General features: G+C 46.2%; 1 protein-coding gene across 2 annotated transcripts in view; it reads right to left on the minus strand.

The window, feature by feature from the left end:
• rasgrp3 (RAS guanyl releasing protein 3 (calcium and DAG-regulated)) overlaps positions 1 to 20,927 on the minus strand; it is a 131,712-nt gene that overhangs the window by 95,344 nt on the left and 15,441 nt on the right. Inside the window, exons 3-7 of one of the 2 annotated variants that reach the window (XM_070889251.1) lie at positions 14,664 to 14,766; positions 12,526 to 12,588; positions 5,981 to 6,112; positions 3,227 to 3,377; positions 886 to 1,059 (exon numbers count right to left, since the gene is read on the minus strand). In XM_070889251.1, the coding sequence (XP_070745352.1) occupies positions 886 to 1,059; positions 3,227 to 3,377; positions 5,981 to 6,112; positions 12,526 to 12,588; positions 14,664 to 14,766 (623 nt within the window). Of the gene's footprint in view, positions 1 to 885; positions 1,060 to 3,226; positions 3,378 to 5,980; positions 6,113 to 12,525; positions 12,592 to 14,663; positions 14,767 to 20,927 lie in introns of those variants that run through there. The other variant, XM_070889250.1, reaches the window with a different exon arrangement.

Consider the following 20,927-nt stretch of genomic DNA (forward strand, 5'->3'; position numbering starts at 1 on the left):
TAAAAGGGGCAGCTCAACCCATCTTCATCACTTCAGTGCTGGCTAATAAAGGTTACTGGTCACAGAGTGACCTTCTCTCAAATATGGGCCTCGTGTGCATTTATACTGTATAGTAAGGACATATTAGGATTCTGTGCATCCCTCCTCTCCACCATGGGTGCAGAGGCTTCATCTGTTTTACCCCCTCACTCAGAATTTTTTCCTAAACCCCTTGGCCTTGCTCCACCTCTCCCCACCATCAGAAACCCCAAAGCTTATCTCTTCAGCCGTAACTTTGGTCACTTCTTCCGCCCTTCTTCTCCCAGTTCTTGCTCAGTGTTCATCATCTCCTCTTTTGTAAAGGCCCTTGTGAGGTTTTACTATGCTAAAGTTGTTAAGTTATACTGGGCAGGATTATTTTTTGCAAATCTCAAATCGTAATGGCTTAATGTAACTTTGGCTTTAACTATATAACAGTTCTGGAGCCTGGATGATGGAAAATTTGTGGAGAGGGCAATTGGTTTTCAGAGCAATATTCGAGGCCCGCACTGCTTCCTTGTGTGATAAATTTTCAATCTCAATTGTACCATCGGAATGAGCTGGAGACTGCTTTCGCTCAGGTAGGAAATCACCACTAGATCCATCAAGGTATACAGCACTGCCTGTGGCAGCTCTTTGCTGGAGTAATCCAAAACTAATCCCCCTGCCTTGTGCTCCCTATTGCCCTGCACCATCCTAAATGTTTAGCAGCTTAAAAATACAATGGTCCCTGCCTTAACTACCGCCTGTGGCTTCTGTGCACCACTCCAGACAGTCAGACGAGCATTGAGTGAGACACACAAGCAGATGCACTACGGAAATTGTGTAACCAATACAACCACAAGAATTTTCGTGCATATTACTCACCTGAGCCACATTAATAAATTTGGTGATGACCTCTGCCCTTTGCATAGGTGTCTGCTTGCTGAGAACCATCAACTGGAGCCACTGGGAAATACCATTAAACAGAGCAATGGATCTCTCAAGGGTTGGATTATCCATTAGGCACCGATGTGTAACGTAACTCTGGTAATCTGTAAACTGGAAGAGATCACCATTTCAAGAGGTAATTAAAGGTCAGGGGTCTTTTCAATTCTTCTTACCTATCTGCCATTGCTTGGCTTGGCTATTATTTTTTGATTAATGATTGACACCCAGTACTACCTGCCTTTGTCCTTCTTCTTTGTTTTGCCAATTTCTAAATAAATGTCTATCTAGTCTGATTCAGGTTTGCATTGGAACAGTAACAGCTCTAATTTGTGGAAACGATTATTTTTACACAGCAGAGCATAACAACGTGTATTTACTCGATCTGTTGATGCACCATGGGTTGCAATGCTGATGTCATGCCCTCTGCTCGTGAACAAAGCAGTAAGGTCAGTTTGGGATCATTAGACTGGGTAAAACCAGCTAGTCATGGGGCCAAACACTGACAATCTGGCCCTATTGTGGTGCAAACTACAACAGGCCCACTTGCAGTCTGAATCCAGAGTAAATTTATGCTGCACTTGTTGCCTCAGGGGGAAAAAAAGAATACTTAAGAGTTGCAGATGTTACTTGAGGCATCAAAACATTCAGTAAAATGCCCTAAAGCTATAGTCACTCACTGATTGTACTCTGCCATTTCTTCATGTCACATGACATGGTCGGCAGTAAGGTTCCACCATGAGAAAGGAGCGAGTGCCCTTCAGTCATTTACTTGTCACGCTGACCCAGCAGGACATGTACGTTGTCCATCATCTTAGCATGATGTGCCTTGTGTACGAAATGAGGACTGTTACATTTTACACAAGCGGGACTTCATACCATGCAATCACTGGATTTTTAAGCCGTGTTATACTGATTAAATCCTATACAAAGTTAAATGAATACAGAAAGTAAGATTTAAACTCTAATGTTAATATTAAATGCAAATTGTCCTTTTTCTTAAAGTTTGCAGGTGTTTAAAGATGATTATTTTCTGCATTTTATGATCATTTTTATCCCCCACCTTTTCTTGTACCACATATTGTTCTCTAGCCACAGGCTTAATGCAGACAATCCCCTCCCAAGCTTCGAGCAATGCTGCTCTGCATGCAGCTGGTAGGAAGTCCAACAAAGGGACTAGGTTGGCTCGCCCTCTGGCTTTCTCACTCCCTCTGGAGAAGTGTTCTGCCTCCGTATAGCGCCCCCCCCCTAACCGACACTGGTCAGCTCAGCCATTCGGGGAATTGTGTATACAGCCCCATGTCCTATCACTCCATGCCAGGCAGCTACATCACTATTTGGCAGCCCAGTTCCAGAGTAGATGAAGGGATAGAAAGCCCACCCAACTCTCCTGTCAGCAATTTGTTTTGGGCGAGGGGAAGGGGCTTGAAAGAGGACTACGATGTTGTCTCAGAAATTCTCACAACTACCCGTTAGGCAATAGATGCATTTAAGGGGAAGCTGGATAAGTACCAAGAGGGGGTGCTGGGCTGCCTGTTGGCGGCCCAGCCGAACCAGTGGCCACCATTGTCAGGCCAACTCAGGAGTCGGACGATAATTAAAACAAAATGGCGGCCGCAGCAGTGCGCCCTCCCCTTTAAGGGCGGCCGCACCGCCTAGCCACTGGCAGCCTCCTGCCTTGCGAAGCTGCCGGGGGCACCGACCAGCGGTGGCCGTGCTCCCGCGGGGCAATTTCCCCCGCGGCGCGGATAAGGGGTCACCGCTGGGAGGTAAGGGGTCGGCACACGGCCGACAAGGGATCAGAGCATCAGATGGGGTGTGGAAACACGGGGCGTGGCGGAAACCCATTTCTACGACCCCCGGCCCGGGGCAACTGCGCAAGGGTCGCACCCTCTGCCTGCCCCCGGTTGGTAAGGCCTCACTGCCACCTTACCGCCTCTTAGAGGCACTAACAGGTCTTTTTCTGAAGGGCAATTTCCCTTCCCGAAATGTTCCCCAATGCTGAGCCTGTAGATGGATGACATTTTCTTGCGGTCAGTTGAGAATCTGAAGCCCCTTGTGCACCAGCTTACAATGAGGAAAGGAGCTCAATTTTCCAAACAGAAAGGGATCAGCAACAGCAACCGCCTGAATGAAACACTTGGGGCAGGTTTGGAAACTTCATGGACAACCCCCCAAGGAAGCAGGAGAACATGGAGAAGGGGAGCGGGGGAGATGAAATTTGAAAAGCCCGACATTTAGATACAGCAAATCCAACTCTCTGAAGCTGAGGATCACTGACCGATATCCGCCGAAAAGATTTGTACTCGAGGAAGGAAAGGTGCTCTGCCAGCTCCAACGGCTCTAAATGATCGAATAACAGAGAAGCTTTCCCCTTCTTCTTGGAGACTTTTTTACGTTGAGTTACACGTCTCATCCAGTCATAGGATGGACTGAAAAGTAATAGTAGTATTAATGAGATTGGTTAAGATCAGAAATGTGAACTTCACATAGTGTTGCATTAGCACATTAAATTAGACAACCATCAATTAGAATAGAGAGAGCAAGAGCAAGGCACTGCAGATGCTTAAAACAGAGTTATGAAACATTATGGGGTAGAAATTGCCCCCCCGCCTGAAACGGGGCGCTCCCACCTCTTTTCGACGGTTTTTAACCACAGCTGTGGTTCAGGTCGCCTCTTGAGCGACATTCCGCTCTTTGTTTTTTTTTCCTTGGATTGGAATGGCTCTTAATGAGGGCGGTGGCAAAACCTTAGGGGCAGAAATTGTGGGCGGTGCGGAGTGACCGCCACGATGACGTCATCACGGTGCCACGTCCCCGTCACTTAAAGGGGAGAGCCTCCGCGATTTTATTACTTTGGCCTACTGGGGAGGGTTTTAGCCGGGCCAGCAGCCTGGGGTGCCAGGCTGCCTGTTGGCAGTCCGGCCGAACCCGGGGGCATAATTGTCGGGCCGATATGGCAGTCGGACGACAAAAAAAAATGGCGGCAGCAGCAGTGCGTTCTCCCCTTTAAGGGAGGCCGCACCCCCGTTGCAGAAGGCCACAGCCTCACTGGACCACCGAGAGAAGCCAGGTTTTAGCACAGCCAGGCGGGCCGAGGATTTTCAATGGGGAATGCTGCTGTCGAGCGGATAGGTCGGCGATGCACACGGTGATGACGCGCTTACCACGGATCAGCGGCAGCGGAGCGGTGGAGGGGGGGGGGCGGGAATCGGGGCACTGCCGGAAAACCTTGGGAGGGCAATTGGGCTATCAGCGGCCATTCCACGAAAAGTCAGCGACCTCTCCACTCCGCAGCATGGCCGCCGATTTGCGGTGGTAACAGGCCTTAAGGAGAGGGGCAATTTCGGCCCCTAACTCTTTCTCTCTCCACAGATGCTGCTTGACCTGCTGAGTGTTTCCGTTTTTATTTTTAATAAGAATAGGTTTTACTGCAATGGGTAGCACTCTCGCCTGAGTCAGTAGGTCGTGGGTTCAAGCCACACTCCAGATATTTGAACACATAATTAAGCTAGCACTTCTGTGCAGTAGTGAGGGAGTGCTGCACTGACGGAGGTGTTGCCTTTCAGATGAGCAGTATTCAAAGCAGAACGGGAGAATCCTCCTGGTGTCTGGCCAAAATTTATCCCTCAACCAACACCTGAAACTGATGATCTGGTCACTTATTTCATTGCTGTTTGTGGGAGCTTGCTGTGCACAAATTGGCTGCCAGTTCACCAACATTGCAACAATGACATACACTTCAAAAGTACTTAATTGGCTGGAAATTGCTTTGGGACATTCTGAAGACGAGAAAGGCACTATATAAAGGCAAATCTTTTTTTTTTCTTTTTACCTGATATAAACCTGGTAAAATCCCCAGTGCACACACACTTTTGCAAACGGTTCCTAGCACTTGTCCTAAGACCTTATATTAAATGGATACATCAATAAATTAGAATATTACACACCAGATAAACAGTTGTCAGAAAGACTTTGCAATCACAATGACAGCAGGTGAGCACAGCAAGCGTAGGCAGAATATGGGGGCATTTTTAAGTTCTAAAATCAACTGACCGCTTACAGTGTTGCTTACACCACGGGTCTTGCGACACTGATAGTCAATCCCACCATCTATTTAAGCACAAACTATGGAATCTCCTGACAATACCAGTCACACTATACTGACAATAGGTCACCAAAGAGGTGGAACTGAACCCCATTGCGCTCGTTTTCCAGGTGAAAAATGGGTGCAAAGAGGGCCAAGTAAGGGGCCATCATCCCACGCCCTAATTGCCTTGGAAACACATCCGATGCCATATTGGTTCGAACGCTAAGAGGTCCCTGGCAGCCACCTAAAACAGACGATAGGCACCTTGAATATGCTAATGAGGGGTCTAACACCTGTTTAGAACCCAAAATGGAAATTGGAACAATTTCTAGTTGCAAAATTCAGCAATTCTGTTTGCAATGTTTCCATAGGAACATGCTAAAGTTAACAAGTTTCTCTCTAGTTTAGAGTTTCCTAACATTATGTTCTTTGGCCTGTCAGAGCCTCGAGCCTGTCATGCCCTGAACCTCCCACACGTCTCCTACACCCAGAACACTTTAACCTGCCAGTAAAATCCTACATCTAACAGGTGCAACGTGCACTGTGTTATTATAACATTTGATCGCCAGGAGTGTCATTTGACAATTTTCTAGGCAATATGGCCAGTGTCATATATGGACTCACTGCCTACCTCCCATATTAGTGCACTCAGTGCTACTGAAGGCAAAAGTGCGAGTACAATACAGAGATTGATGGCACTTGTATGTCATTCCGGAAGAACTTGAATTTATATAGCACCTTTCACGACCTCAGGACGCCCCAATGAAGTACTTTTTTGAAGTGTTATAATATAGGGAAGCATTCTAAATACGCACATTGACTTCATTTTTTTTAATAGAAATAATCTGTCGCTCTTAATATACAAAATATGACTTCTTCAAACAGTGCCAGCGGTCTGTGCTGACTGTCGGGTTTTAAAGCTCATAAAGAAAAAGGCTTTCTTACATGCTGGAGATGTCGATGAGTTTACTGTGTTCTTCACATCCCAGCTGGCTAGCCAGTTCCCGAAACTCCTCTGTCAGACGAACCAAACCTAGATCCAAGTTAAACTCGGCGGGGAATTCAGAAATCCAGTACCTGTACATCCGCATGCAAAAAGAGAAGTGTTTGGTTTGACATAAGAACTTAAGAAATAGGAGCAAAAGTAGGCCATTTGGCCCCTCGAGCTTGCTCCGCCATTTAATAAGATCATCATATAGAAGGTAAGTGTCTTTATAGATAACACTTGGTCCATGCGATCTCCTGGGCCGGTTTCAATCACCTGAGGAGATCAGAGAGGAGTTTTTCAGATATATGTTTTCCTAAATTCCGGGCAACACACTTTAGGAAAAATGTCAAGGCTTTGGAGAGGGTCCAGAGGAGGTTTACCAGGATGATACAAGGGATGAGGAACCTCAATTATGTGGAGAGATTGGAAAAACTGGGATTGCTCTCCTTACAGCAGAGAAGGTGAAGGGGACACCAAATAGAGGTATTCAAAATGATGAAGGGTTTTGACAGAGCAAGAATGGAGACACTGTTTCCTCTGCCAAGCGGCTTGGTCATAACTAGAGGTCATAGATTTAAAATAATTGACAAAGGAACTAGAGGGGAAATTAGGAGAAATTTCTTCACACACAGAACTGTTAAGATCTGTGATGCACTACCTGAAAGGGTGGCGGAATCAGATTCCATCGGAACTTTCAAAAGGCAAATGGACATGTACTCGAAGAGGACTAATTTGCAGGGTTATGGGGAAAAAGCAGGGGTGTGGGACTAAATTGGACAGCTCTTTCAAAGAGCCGGCATGGACACTATCAGCCGAATGTCCCCCTTCTGCACTGTAAGATTTATGTTGTTGTGAATCTATTTTTTTCCCTTATTGGCCCTGGATTTTTGCTCTTTTATTTGCCTCTCCCATGGCTGGGTTAAGTGAAGACACTCCAACCAGCATGGTGTGTTGGGCAGGCTTAATGGACCAGTCGGTCTTTTCCTGCCCGTCAATTTTGTATGTTCAAATGGTCTCTTCTCAAACAGGATGGGGCCGAAATTGCCCCTTCCTATAAGAGCCATGGCCTCCTCAAAGGTCGGTAAGGAATCACCGCTCGGTGGGCACGGAGGGGCCAAGATTTTATAAATTGCCCTCGTGGATTTTCCCGGCGGAGAACGTCTCCCCTGCTCCCGTTTTCCCGCCCCGTCGGGCACGCGCCGACACCTTACCAACTGGCGACGACCCCCTTTCCAACCCCCGCAGGAAATTGCCCCGTGGGAGTGCCACTGACAGCTTTTCCCGTCAGGAACCTGCTTGTGGCAGGGTGGCGCGTCCGCCCTTAAAGGGGGGGGCGTACTGCCGCGGCCACCATTTTATTTGCCAAGTCGGCCCGACAATAGCGGCCACGGGTTCGGCCGGGCCACCAACAGGCAGCCTGGCATTTCCTCTTGGGTACCGGGCCGCTGGCCCAGCCAAAACCCTCCCTCGTGGCCCAGTTTTTGTCACTAAAGTGACTGCAGAGTTTGCAGCCGCCCTCTCCTTTAACTGAAGGGGAGGGACGTTGTGACGTGTCAGTGCGGCGCTGATGACTCGGAGTGATGGCTGCTCCGACCCGCCCGCACTTCCACCCTGCTGATGACACCATTCTGCCCCGCTACAAAAAAATTCAAAGAGCTGAATTTCTCCGGATTGTCCACCCCATGCATTGGGGCGAACAGGACTCTTAAAAATCATTAGGTGCGCCCCGTTTTGGGCGAGGGCAATATCGGCCCTGATCACTTTACAGCAGGTAACCTCTCTGCCTTAACAGCAATGGTTTTGTTTTATACATTCAAGGGATGTGGACGTCTTATTGGCCATCCCTAATTGCCCTTGATAAAGTGGTGGTGCGCTGACTTCTTGAACTGCTGCAGTCCATGTGGTGAAGGTACTCCCACAGTGCTGTGAGGGAGGGAGTTCCAGGATTTTGACCCAGCGACAATGAAGGAACGCCAATATATTTCCAATCAAAAGTTAATACATTTATTTTTCACTCCCTATTTTTTTTTGCGATTTAGACAAACTGAACCTGATGCCTTGCTAATGATCATATTTGCCCCCATTTGAACTCATTCTGAACCTATCAGCAAGAAATCTAGAGAAAGGTCAGCGTTGAATGGAAGCACATAAACCTAAGCATAGGTCCAGGGGTAACTCATGAATGTAAGATCAGAATCAAAAACATGGGGCACTTAAAAGGACATTTTCAATGCACACTGGGAAGCATATCCTGAAATCTTGCACCTCTCGGCCCCTGATTTTACATCCGGTCATGTTAATGGATGGAAAATCACAGGCTAGAGGTGTGCAATTACATGGTATGTGCTCCCAGCATATTCCAGGAGTAATGGAGCAGAAAAAACACCCTTTATTGTAGCAATGCTGAGAATCGCAAAACATTGGGTAGCCGTTATGAAACCAGTTTATTATCTTGTGGAGCAGATTCTTTGCAAAAACAGTTGGTGCTGCGCTGATTAACCTCGTCAAAGAAGGAACTGCACAAAGATCTGATTGGGAACAGGATTGGACATTAGAGGGATAGGGAGAGACTAAGATGATTAAATACTCTAAGCTGGGGGCAATGGAAGAATAGAGATTAGCTAGTCAGGATGGAGATATGAGCATGGAGGAATATTTGGAGTTTTCGGGATTTCCCAAAGTAATTAACAGGTGAGGTCGAGCCCACGGTAAGATTTGTTGTACATGGAAGCATGCTTTATTTCTCTTTTCATGGAAAGGAACGAGTGTTACATCCAATCAGTGTGCAAGTGTCCTGTGGCGATTCAATATTCTGGTTAGATGCCAGGGGCCTGAAGCCCTTTCGTAACTCCACGGGGAGTGCTCTGGAAAGACTGTATAACAGGGTAGGACCAATATACTCCTGGCCAAGCAGCTTTCCCTGGGGAATTTCACAGGGCCTGCCCCGTACGAGGCCAGCAATGTAAAAGGGGATTGTGGTCTGGACTCCCAATGATTTAGGGTGAGCGCTATGCCCCTGAGCGCTATGGCCCTGAAAATCAGTGGGCCAGCAATCTTGACGTAACCTCTATAGCTGACCCTGCGGAGTCAGAGGGAGGCCACCTAATTTAAATCCCCCTGGCAGACACCCGCAGGGCGTCTGTGGTGTGTGCCTTGTGCACAAGGCCATCAATCCCAGTGTAAGGTGACCGGGCTGGGGAGTTAATGTTGGGACTCCGCCCACCACCGAAAACTTCCTGATTGTTCTTGACTCCTCTTTGGGGGTCTACACCTGGACCCTGATATGAGCCCCACAACTGCCATTGGGTCAGACTTCACCTGACGTACGGGCACTGACCCCACGATGGGCCCTTTAGCAGATTAATTAGGATGGATCCCAGGATGATACCAGATAAGCCAGCTTCATACTATTTACTTTTGGAGTCCTGTTCCTATTTCTTATGTTCTTATGAATGTTATTATTAGCTTTAATACGGTGAATGTTGTTAAGGGATGATCCTAGGTATCATTTGCCGTGATGATAAAATGGTTTCTATTCAGTATGCCTCTACTGTATGAGCCAGGTATTGCTTTTAGAAGGGAGATCATCAATGAGAAAAAGTAATTCATGAAATATTTTGTGACAGTGCTGGGGCTGTCTGAAAATGTGTAGCAGTTCACCTCAATCCTCTCAGCAGTGACATTTTTTTACAATTGCATGTAATAAAGTCATTGTGGGTGCTTCAATGGGCATTGGCTTGTTTCTGTGGCAAGACACCATTGGAACCTTCATTGAATTGAAGCCTTTTCTATTGATGTAGACAACGGGATTGATGTGAGGAGCCTTGATGAGCGATCTGGACTTTTAGGAACTCTGTCACTTGTTCAAAGCTCTGTGCCCTGGCCGGCTGATTTTCCTGAATTGGTCACTCTTTAATATTGATCACACTGTCCTCTGAAGCAATACTCAAGGATCATCCTTGCAAACGCACTCATCTCTTGCTTAATGTCCAGGTCCCAATCTCAGCTCCATTCACGAGTGCAGGATGATCATTAACCCCTTTAATCCATCAAATGATATATCTGCTCTCCAGTTCATAGCAAATCAAAAACAATTGTATTTGGAATAATATATTTCTTCAGCTCTGTCTCATAACCCATTTTGTCGGGCGTACAACTTGTGTTCAATAAAGACTGGTGCACTACTCATAGAATCATAGAAATTTACAGTACAGAAGGAAGCCATTTTGGCCCATTGTGTCCGCGCCGGTCGACTAAGAGCTATCCAGCCTAATCCTACTTTCTAGCTCTTGGTCCGTAGCCCTATAGGTTGCGGCACTTTAAGTGCACATCCAAGTATTTTTTAAATCTGGTGAGTGTTTCTGCCTTTCAGGCAGTGAGTTCCAGGACCCCACTACCCTCTAGGTGAAGACATTTCCCCTCAGATTTTCTCTAAACCTCTCCCCAATTACTTTAAATCTATGCTCGCTGGTTGTTGACCCCTCTGCCAAGGGAAACAGGTCTTTCCTATCAACTCTATCCAGGCCCCTCATAATTTTATACACCTCAATAAGGTCTCCCCTCAGCCTCCTGTGTTCCAAAGAAAACAGACTCAGCATCTCCAATCTTTCCTCATAGCCAAAATTCTCCAGTCCAGGCAACATTCTTTTAAATCTCCTCTGCACCCTTTCCAGTGCAATCACATCTTTCCTGTAATGGTGACCAGAACTGCACACACTACTCCAGCTGCGGCCTAACCAGTGTTTTATACAGTTCAAGCATAACCTCCTTTCTCTTATATTCCATGCGTCAATTAATAAAGGCAAGTATTCCATATGCCTTCTTAATCACGTTATCTATCTGGCCTGCTACCTTCAAGGATCTGTGGACCTGCACTCCAAGGCCACTTTGTTCATCTACACTTTTCAGTGTCATACCATTTAATGTCTATTCCCTTTCCTTGTTAGACCTCCCCAAATGCATTATCTCACACATCCAGATTGAATTCTATTTGCCACTGTTCTGTCCACCTGACCAGTTGATTTATATCTTTCTGCAGTCCGCAGCTTTCTTCTTCATTATCAACCACACAGTCTATTTTAGTGCCATCTGAAAACTTCTTAATCATACCCCCAACATTCAAGTCCAAGTCATTGATGTATACCACAAGAAGCAAGGGACCCAGCTCTGAGCCCTGTGGAACCCCACTGGATACTGCTTTCCAGTCACAAAAATGCCCATCAAACATTACCCTTTGCTTCCTGCCTCTGAGCCAATTTTGGATCCAACTTGCCACTTTGCCCGAGATCCCATGGGCTTTTACTTTCATGACCAGTCTGCCGTGTGGGACCTTATCAAAAACTTTGCTAAAATCCATATATATTACATCATACGCACTGCCCTCATTGACCCTCCTGGTTACTTCCTCGAAAAATTCAATCAAGTTAGTCAGACATGACTTCCCTAAACAAATCCGTGCTGATTGCCTTGATTAATCCATGGCTTTCCAAATGAAGATTTATCCTGTCCCTCAGGATTTTTTCCAATAATTTTCCCACCACTGAGGTTAGGCTGACTGGCCTGTAATTACTCAGTCTATCCCTTTCTTCATTTTTAAACAAAGGTACAACATTAGCAATCCTCCAGTCCTCTGGCATCACACTTGTAGCGAGAGAGGACTGGAAAATGATGCTCAGAGCCTTTGCTATTTTCTCTTTTGCTTCGCTTAACAACCTGGGATACCTTTCATCTGGGCCTAGGGATTTATCCACTTTCAAAGCTGCTGAGCCCCTTAATACTTCCATCTCACTATGTTTATCTTGTCTTATATTTCACACTCCTCCTCCCTCATTGCAAAGTCTGTATCGCCCCTCTCTTTTGTGAAAACAGATGCAAAGTATTCATTAAGAATCCTACCCACGTCTTCTGCCTCCACACACAGATTTCCTTTATGGTCTCCAATAGGCCCCACTCTTTCTCCTGTTATCCTCTTGCTCTTAATGTATTTATAACTCTACCTCTTCGCTATCAATATCTACTTTCTTCAGTTTTCCTTTCTCCCTCTGTGTTCTTCTTCATCCAATGTTTTTTGGGAAATTGTTGTTCAGTCCACTCTTTTCTATTCACTCTATTCTAAATCACTCGATAATATTGTCCCTCAGCAGCAGGTAGAGCAGTGACCTCCGCGGGACGTGTGCATACGAGGACAAGACCGGGCTTGGCTCTGAGGGTTTAATGTCAAGTATTCCACCAATATTTACTGCCTTGCATGTGAATAATCAGCACAGCTATTGCATGGCTGAGGATCTTTCATCACTGTACTCTAGCAAAACTAAAAAAACTGGGAAATAATAACCTACTTATTTTACTCTCCCTTGTGAGGCTGAGCGCAATATCATCAATCACAGCCTCATGAAAGAAACTTTTTAATGCATGCTGCAATGTCACTTAGCCAATATTTATTCTCATGGTTCAATTTTCTTTATTTCTTTTCATTAAAGGCGACTTCATCTCAGTTTCTTACCTCATTAAGTGGCAGATTTTGAGCCGAAACTCATTGCAGTCTTCACCACAGGCTTCCCGATACGTTAGAAGGTCAAGGAAACAAGCCTTACACTTTGCTCACACATGCTGTTTAATACTCTGGTTCGATGGTGATTCATACTTGGACTCTCCAATCTTGTTCATATTTAAGCTATAATGAACCAGTCCTATACTACACTGATTGATCCAAGGTTGAGGCAGAGTCTAGTCAAGTGCTTCTCTAGATCCGCTTTCCCCAACTCTCTCTTACAGGAGAAGCTGGAACCCATTATCACACTTTCAGCAACTGTTTGAATGCCAAAGTGATTTTGATTTCTGCAAAAAGATTTTTTTTTCAAGTACAGTAGTCAAGTCAAACAGGCCCGGTGAATTCTCCATCGCCACCAAGGTGGCTCTAGTAGGCAGCTGGCTGACAACCTTCATCAGTTACTGCATCTCACATAGGAAGCCTCCATCGGCCCATGCCTGCCTTTCATCAATTAGAATGCTTACCCATTCGGAATGCTATGTTTGAACACTGACGAGTCTTGAATCAACTACCATTGTTAATTCTGCATTCTCATCATTACCCATCCTCTAGGTCCATGTGATGCAGGGTCTGAGCACACCACAAATCAGCAAATCTAGTGAGTCAGAGCTGAAGAGGAAGGCTGTACCTGATCCGCACTAATCTTTTAACTCTACCCACAGCCTGGTGTTACTGTCCCCACGGTTATTCATATTTTCCCATTTGGTGACTGCTTTTATGCTACATTGGAAGCTGGAGGCGAAAATATAATGGCCCTGAAATTCCGGCCTCCCTGGGTCCGTACAGAGTTTCTACGGACCCGGGAAGGCATTGGAAAAGCCGGTTTTCAGCGCACAATGTGTGTGCGCTGAAAACCAGCTTTTCCGACCAGTCAAACTGGAGCTTGACAGATCCAACTCAGATCGGGAGCAAGAACATTTGCAAGGGCAAGATTGCGGTATTTATCCATATCATGCCCAGCAAATATCCTCAAAATTCTTGCGCCTGATAAAAGCAGGTGCGTAGCCTACTTTTACAGGCGCAAGTGTTACAAAAATATAATTAAATTAAATTTTAAAAACACATTATTTTTAAAAAACCCTGCCCACTACGTTATATTTATTTTTAACCATGATTTTAAAAACTTGTTAGAACTCAGAAAAAAAATGTTTCTCTAAGATATTTATTAACTTTAATTTCAATTAATTTTAATTATGTGAGGTGTGTTTTTTATTTTTTATTACATGCATTTAGTGTCTTTTTTTTCCTCATTAATAGCAATGAGAATTCGTAGATACGGAGTTCTCGTTGCGATTAATGAGAAAGCTGTGGAATACTGTACCCGATTGGCTGAGCAGTCACACATGACTGCACCTTCTGCGTGGGAACCTGGAGGACGGGAGCACGCATCGCAGCGCGGGAAGAGAAGGCCTCCCCACCGGAATCCCATGCTCCTCCCGGACCACCAGATAAATTCGTAGAAACATTTCAGGTCGGAGGCAATTGTCCGCGGGAAGCCTCCGACCTCAATTTCAGCCCCAATATTTTGCGGCTAAACTCAACTCCCAGAGCCTCCACTGCCTGGAGATCAGGGTGAATGGTTTTGCCTAACTTTTCTTCCCAATTTTATTTAAATGGGAACAAAAGGAAATAGGCAAAGAAAAAATCGAAAGGATTCAAAATTGAATCATACTTTTTTTATATTCGTTTGATTTTAAGAAGGATTCTGATAGTGACACCTTTAACCATCTTGAAGCAACAGTACAGGAATACAGGTTCTGTACTGGCAACTAAGGGTTGATTAAACCCTCTTCAATTCCCATTGTTGCTATTTGTTAATACTGTCAAATTTTTAAAGGCATTGATTTCCCCGGTGTAGAGGCGATTCCGATCTGTGTTCAAAAATAACACTGCTCACCAGAGGCCAAGGCTGCTGCCATGCAAGATTCAGCACATCTTGCACACATGTCTTCAGAGATGGTAATGTATTTCACATTGGGTGTGAACGGCTAGATGTGATTGACTAAGTGACCAAAGTAGTGTGATACAAGCATTGGCTTTTCACAAATGATCACAATTCAAGTGTGTGTGAGAAAAGACAGAAAGGATATATCAGCAGAAGCCTTCCTGCTAATTCAGTGGATGGGAGGTACCATCGATGCATTAAGAGGACCATCCTTGGCACCTGGCTGTTACTCATCTCTCCTTCATTATCTAAAAAAAGAAGAAACACAGGTTGGACACATTCAAAACATGAATTATATAATACCAGGTATTTAACTGGGAATTCATTCATTTCCTGTTTAATTTTAGTAAAGTAATTATACCCGTCCCACAGACAATGATGCTATTCTTCCCTCTTAGTTCTCTCTTGGTGTCACTGAGGTCTCAGACATTGATGTCGAGCATGAACACTCGAATAGAAAACATTTAAAATTCACGTGGCGCAGAATGTTTGACTTGCTCCCGTGTTATCCGCACATCCAAGTCCTGAGGTGGTTGTCACACAGTCAATACAGAGAGAGGTTGAAGTTACAGCCAAGCGTACCTCAACTCTTGTTCAACCCAGAGGAGATAGTGTTCCTTCCCACGTCAGGTCAAGTGTAACGCATTCAGATTCCAGGGGAATCGACCTCAAGTCCCGGGCAGGAATGTGGCCTAGATAGCGTTAGGTTCATCCGGGAGCCACAGTCGAGAGGCCCGTGCACTTTTAACGGTCTAGGCCTCATTAGAATATGCCGGACAACTTCCTGACCAAAAGGGTGGGGAAGTCGATGGGAAGCGACAACCCAGCCATTAAAAACAGGTGGCCGGAGACCAGAGGGAACGGCCTCTGGCACCAAGGAAAGTAAACAGAAGGGGGATCCGGCAGGGATCACTGTTGAGGACATGGGAGGGGAGCCCGGGTCAGGGGAGACCCAATGTCTCCTTGTGGGGGTCGGAGGAGCACTCCAGTCCCTCCTGGCCCACAAAGAAACTTAGAATTAAAATAAAAGTATCCTTCTGCATCTCTTCTGACCCCGGATCGACTTCCCAACAGCTTTGGCCCAGTGGAAAAGCTACCAGGGATGGGGGCAGGTGCAGGATAACACATCCTCTCTCTCCGGAAGGTTTTTAAATATCATTGCTTTGCTAACTTTTCTAAAGTGCCTCTTTTCCCCTTCCCTCGCACCAGCACTCCCTGAACCCTATTCATTCCTCACATCCCCTTCCTTTGTTTCCAGTATTCTGGAATGTCTCTCTTTGACTGACAGTTCCCCCTTCTCATCTTCCCTTACTCTGAGAGGCTAATTACTGAAAGAGAGATAAAACTATTCAGAAAGCAGAATGAGTTGAGTATGCCTATTTCCTAACACCTTTGAACACCAGACATTTAATGGCTAATATTCAGATATACAAAGTCCTTGGAAGTGACCTCATCAACGATTGAGCACATTTATGTGCAAAACTGCCTTCCATGCATGATTACTTCTGTATATTGATTGGATGCACTTGAGGCCTGCATATGCTTCCTTCATGATTGGATGTAGAGGCTTCAACCGAAAGGTACACTTAACACTGGTACTTACCATAAATACGAGACTGAATGTTCGCAAACCTGTCTACGTGCATCAGTATTTAAGGAAAATAAATGATTTGAAGTGGTCCCTCCAGCTCAGCATCTCCTGGAGTGATACGAAGCCATACAGTCCAGGGAAGATCCACACAGGTCTGTGCTAGTTGATCTCGGCTGAGGTGACGGAGCTGGTACAAGCATTGCATTTGGCCTCAGTGCCCACTGGACCAGGAAAGGGAACAAGCAGCAGACCTCCTGACTGGGAGTGCTATCTAGCCACTCTTCGGGTAAACGGCCAAGGGGGTAGAAATGGAACGCGAGACAGGCGGACTCGCTTCTGGTGCCCGTTATACTCCCGCCCGATATTCAGTTCCATCAAAGTCAATATCGGACGGGGCGTGTAACGGGCGGTGACACATTGCCACCGGTCAAGGCGATGAATTTCTACCTCGCTGTGTGGATGGGCCTGTCTATATGACGAATGACCAGTCGGGTGAGCTGGCACAGAGCTACCAGTACCCGTGGCACCAGAATCACCAGAGGAAAGGGGAAAGGAAAGAAGACAACATTAGAACGCAAAAAGTAAACTGTTTGTTAATGGTGCCAGGTTGGCAAGCAGAGAGATGCATTTTGCGATGACCTGATTCTTCCAGTTTTACGTACAGGTTTTTGAAGGATCCCAGACTCGCTGGAACTGTCAGATGAGGCCTTTACACCTCTTAAATGGAAAACAGCTGCACATTTGCTATCACATAAAACAGCAGCTGTCATGTACTTTTCCAGGAATCAGATTATTAACCCTGTGAGACTTGGCACCCAGCTATTGAGAGACAAACTTTATCAATAGAAACAACAGGCAAATATATCCAACGAGTTAAACGCACAAACTGGTGACCCTGCACGAAGCAATTACATGGTTAGTGTGCAGCTGTTCACTGCCCAGAGGAAGATAAGAAGTAATCATATCATCATAGGCAATCCCTCGGAATCGAGGAAGACTTGCTTCCACTCTAACAGTTTATCCCTCCCCCCACCGCAAATGTAATCTGTTGACTATGCTTCCATAACCAATCCTTAACCAGGAGAAATCTGCTTCCCGGCTTCTTATATATCATCCCAACCCAGCTCCGCACTCACGTCTCTCTGTTTCCAATCTTCAATCCAGTTTCTGCCCTGCCCACATTGCCAAGACCATCCTGGTCAAAGCTACAGCAGCACTTTACACCTCCTGGTCCTCCTTGACCTCTCTGCCAGCATTCAACATGACCACATTCTCCTTTCTCCTCCATCACCCCTCCTTTGTGGTCCATGTGTGTTGGACTGCCCTTGATTGGTTCTGCTCCTATCTATCCCAATTGAGGCAGCACATCTCCGGCGATGGCTTCTCCTGCATGGTGATCTCTGCATGGTTATGTCAGGACTATCCCAAGGTCCATCCACATTTATGCGTTGTCCCTCAGTGATAGTGCCTGTAGGAATGGGTTCAGCTTCCACATGCATGCTGATGATCCCCAGATGTAGCTCTTTGCCACCACCTTGATCTCCACACTGTGCTGTCAAATTGCTTGTCCAACATCAAGTCTTGAATGAGCCAAACGTACTACAACTTAACGCTGGTAAAACCGAAATCTCCGTATTCTAACTACTAACCCTATAACTTTCCCCAGTGGCTTAGTCAGGCTGAACTCAATGTCGCACAAATTTGATGACCTGAACTGAGCTTCAAATCTCACATTGTATCCAATTCCATGACCACTTAATTCTATTTATGTAACATTGCTGTCTTCTAACCCTATCTCACCCCACCACTGATGTTATCTCCACATTTAGCTTCTCCAACACCCTCCATTCCATCCTCCCAAGATCCGCATAAAGTGCCATTGCTCGCATCGTGCTCCTGACTAAGTTCTGTTCATCTGTCACCTCTGTTCTCACCACTTCCACTAACTTCCGGTTCTTCAACTTATTGGATTGAGAATTTATTATGCTTGTTTACAAATAACTCCTGGCCTCGCTCACCCTGCCTCTACAGCGGCCTTCAGCCCTTACTCCAGCTTGTGACCTTTGGTCCTCTGACCCTGTTCTTTGTGCATCGGCTTGAGTCTGCCTCTCCATCTGTGGAAAAGCCTTCAGGAGAATTCCCCCTAACCCCTTTCTCCTACCCTCCAACAGGATCCACAACACGTATCTTTCTGACTTTGCGCTTGGTCAATTCCCGTATGGCACCAACTGCTGCCTTGATTCCCTTTTTCCTGCGCGATGCACCTTGGGACATTTGCTGCCTTAACGGCATGCCATAAATGCAAGTTGCTGGTTTGTTGTTTTGAGCTAGTTGCCAAAGAGTGTGTCAGAATAAGTAGTGTGACTCAGCTGCCCATTTCTTCCTTCTTTGTCTGCCCCTCACCCAGGCTGGGAAAGCACCTTGCTCACTGCTGCCTATTGATGACTGGTCAAGATTGAAAAATTGCCAGGTAGGAATTAATAAGCATGAACTCATGTTCCACCGTTCCTGGTATGATTTGTTGGCACGGCAACAGACTGCATGCATGAAGCAGGGAAATCTCAGAGCAGATTTAGATATCTTGGCCTAGCGATTTGTTGACACTTCGCCCATGTTACAGGTGTAAAATGGACATCTAAGCGCCCAAGATGGCGGTCGGCGTGCACGCACATATCCCACGCTGGAAGTGCGCCACCACCATATTTGGTAAAGGCTCCAGTTCATGCAGCACAGCAGCTGTTTTGCCACTCCTTCCCAAAACGGAGCTGCCCTGAACCAGGCCTTCTGCATTCAGGAAAATGTGGTCTACACTCGGCCTAACCGGCAGTCCTTCAAAAAGGTAAGTTTGTTTTAAAAAAAAATTACCTATATATGGAGCCAGGAGGAGCAGGAATGGTCCTCTTGCTTCCACAACAGTCCCAAAAACTGTTGCCGCACACCCAGCCCCACCCTCTCACCCCAGCCCAGGACCCACCTGAGGGCCAGTGCTGACATTGCAATGGTGGATCGATTAAATTTGGGGATGCTCAAGAGGCCGGAATTGGAGCAGCACAGATGTGTGGGAGGGTGTGGGGCTGGAGGAGAGAGGGAAAGGCGAAGCCATGGAGGGATGTGTGGGAGGGTGTGGGGCTGGAGGAGATAGCGAAAGGCGAGGGATTTGAAATCTCAGTTGCAGAGCTGCACTGCTGGTTTTTGGAATATTCTCCATCACTTCTAAAAGTTTCTGGTGGTTTGGATTACTGTACAAGCATACACACACACACATTGTTACTGTGAAAACATGCTGTACATTGGAACACAAGCCTTTGCACACCAGCTGAGCCACAGTGGGACCTTTATCTGGTCAAGCTGTGAAATGGAAAACAAGTCAGCATTTCCTGCCGATACAACAAGACTCTCCCTAAGGCTCTCCACTAAAGAGGCTTGAACAACCCATAGGAGCTAAAAGCATGTAGAAGTGAAACTATAGAAAGAAAGACTTGTATTTAAATACTGTCTTTCAATACCCCAAGGACATCCCAAAGTGCTTTGCAAACGACAAAGTACTTTTTGACTTGTAGTCCCTGTTGTAATGTAAGAAATGGGGCAGCAAATTTGCACATATCAAGTTCCCTCAAATAGCAATGCGATACTGACCAGATAATCAGTTTTAGTGAGAGGTTGAGGGATAAATATTGACCTGGACACCAGAGAGAATACCATTGCCCTTTTTAAAAAAATAGTGCCATGGGATCTTTTTAGTCCATCTGACCTCGGTTTAACTTCTCATCTGAAAGATAGTGCAGCGCTCCCTCAATTATGTACTGAAGTCCCTGGAATGCAGCTTGAACCCATGACCTCCTGACACTGAGACAAGAGTGCTAGCGCTGAGCCACAGCTAGCACCCGTGATGGGGCTGATTTTAACTTTCAGTGGTGGCGGTAGTGGGCGGTAGGGATTAACCCGCCGTTATATTGAAGGCAATGGGAAGGAACGTCGGGTGGGATGTATAACAGATGATCAGCAGCTGCCCAATTCCCGTCATCCCCAAAAGGTAAAATCCACCCTTGTGATCACCTCCCAAGTGTCTGTTTATTAAAGCCATGTGAAACAGTACCAATAATGGGGATAAATTCTCCTCAGATTTCCGGCAGGGTAGGGCACCTGCCCAGCCCTCCAATCGGCCTAACACGGCAGACTCCTGACAAGGTTACCACCACCGAGAGGAAGCCCGCCAGGGTCCGGCTGCATAATGCCGCCAGTGCTACATGGCACTGCCAAAGGAAGCAAGCCGGCATTTCCAGGGACAGGTCCCGGCAAAAGTCCGGGGCTACATGAGACGGTAGGTGGGGTCAAAATTGGTTAAAGGGAGGAGTCTGCTTCATGATCTTTACCGGGGGTTGGGGGGAACCTTAGTGCCATTCCTGCTACTTCCCAAGGACTAACAGCACCTTCCACATATCGTTCCCAGGAAGCAGCGCTAACAGGCACCGGGAAAACAATCGAGGCCCGGGTCCTGCTTCGCTACCGCCATTCCCAATGCCATTCCAGGTGTGATCATGGGAGAAAATTGTGCTCCAGAGTCCTGCCACTCGCTGTGCACCATCAGTTAACTTTCTCTCTTAATTATTGTACTCATTCAGTGTCAGCTGAGGCTCAGTGGATAGCACTCTCACCTCTGAGTCAGTAGGTTGTTGTCATGTATTCAACTATCATTGTAACCCATGTATAAGCTGACCTAAGTTGTACACCTTGAGAACATTGACCTCAAGGGGGTGAACTTGTGGGAGACACTCCTCACCTAGGCTTTCAGGTATAAAAGGGGAAGCTCCACCCACC

Source organism: Pristiophorus japonicus, chromosome 9 (genome assembly GCF_044704955.1).
Source record: "Pristiophorus japonicus isolate sPriJap1 chromosome 9, sPriJap1.hap1, whole genome shotgun sequence".
In the NCBI taxonomy this organism is placed as follows: Eukaryota; Metazoa; Chordata; class Chondrichthyes; family Pristiophoridae; genus Pristiophorus; species Pristiophorus japonicus.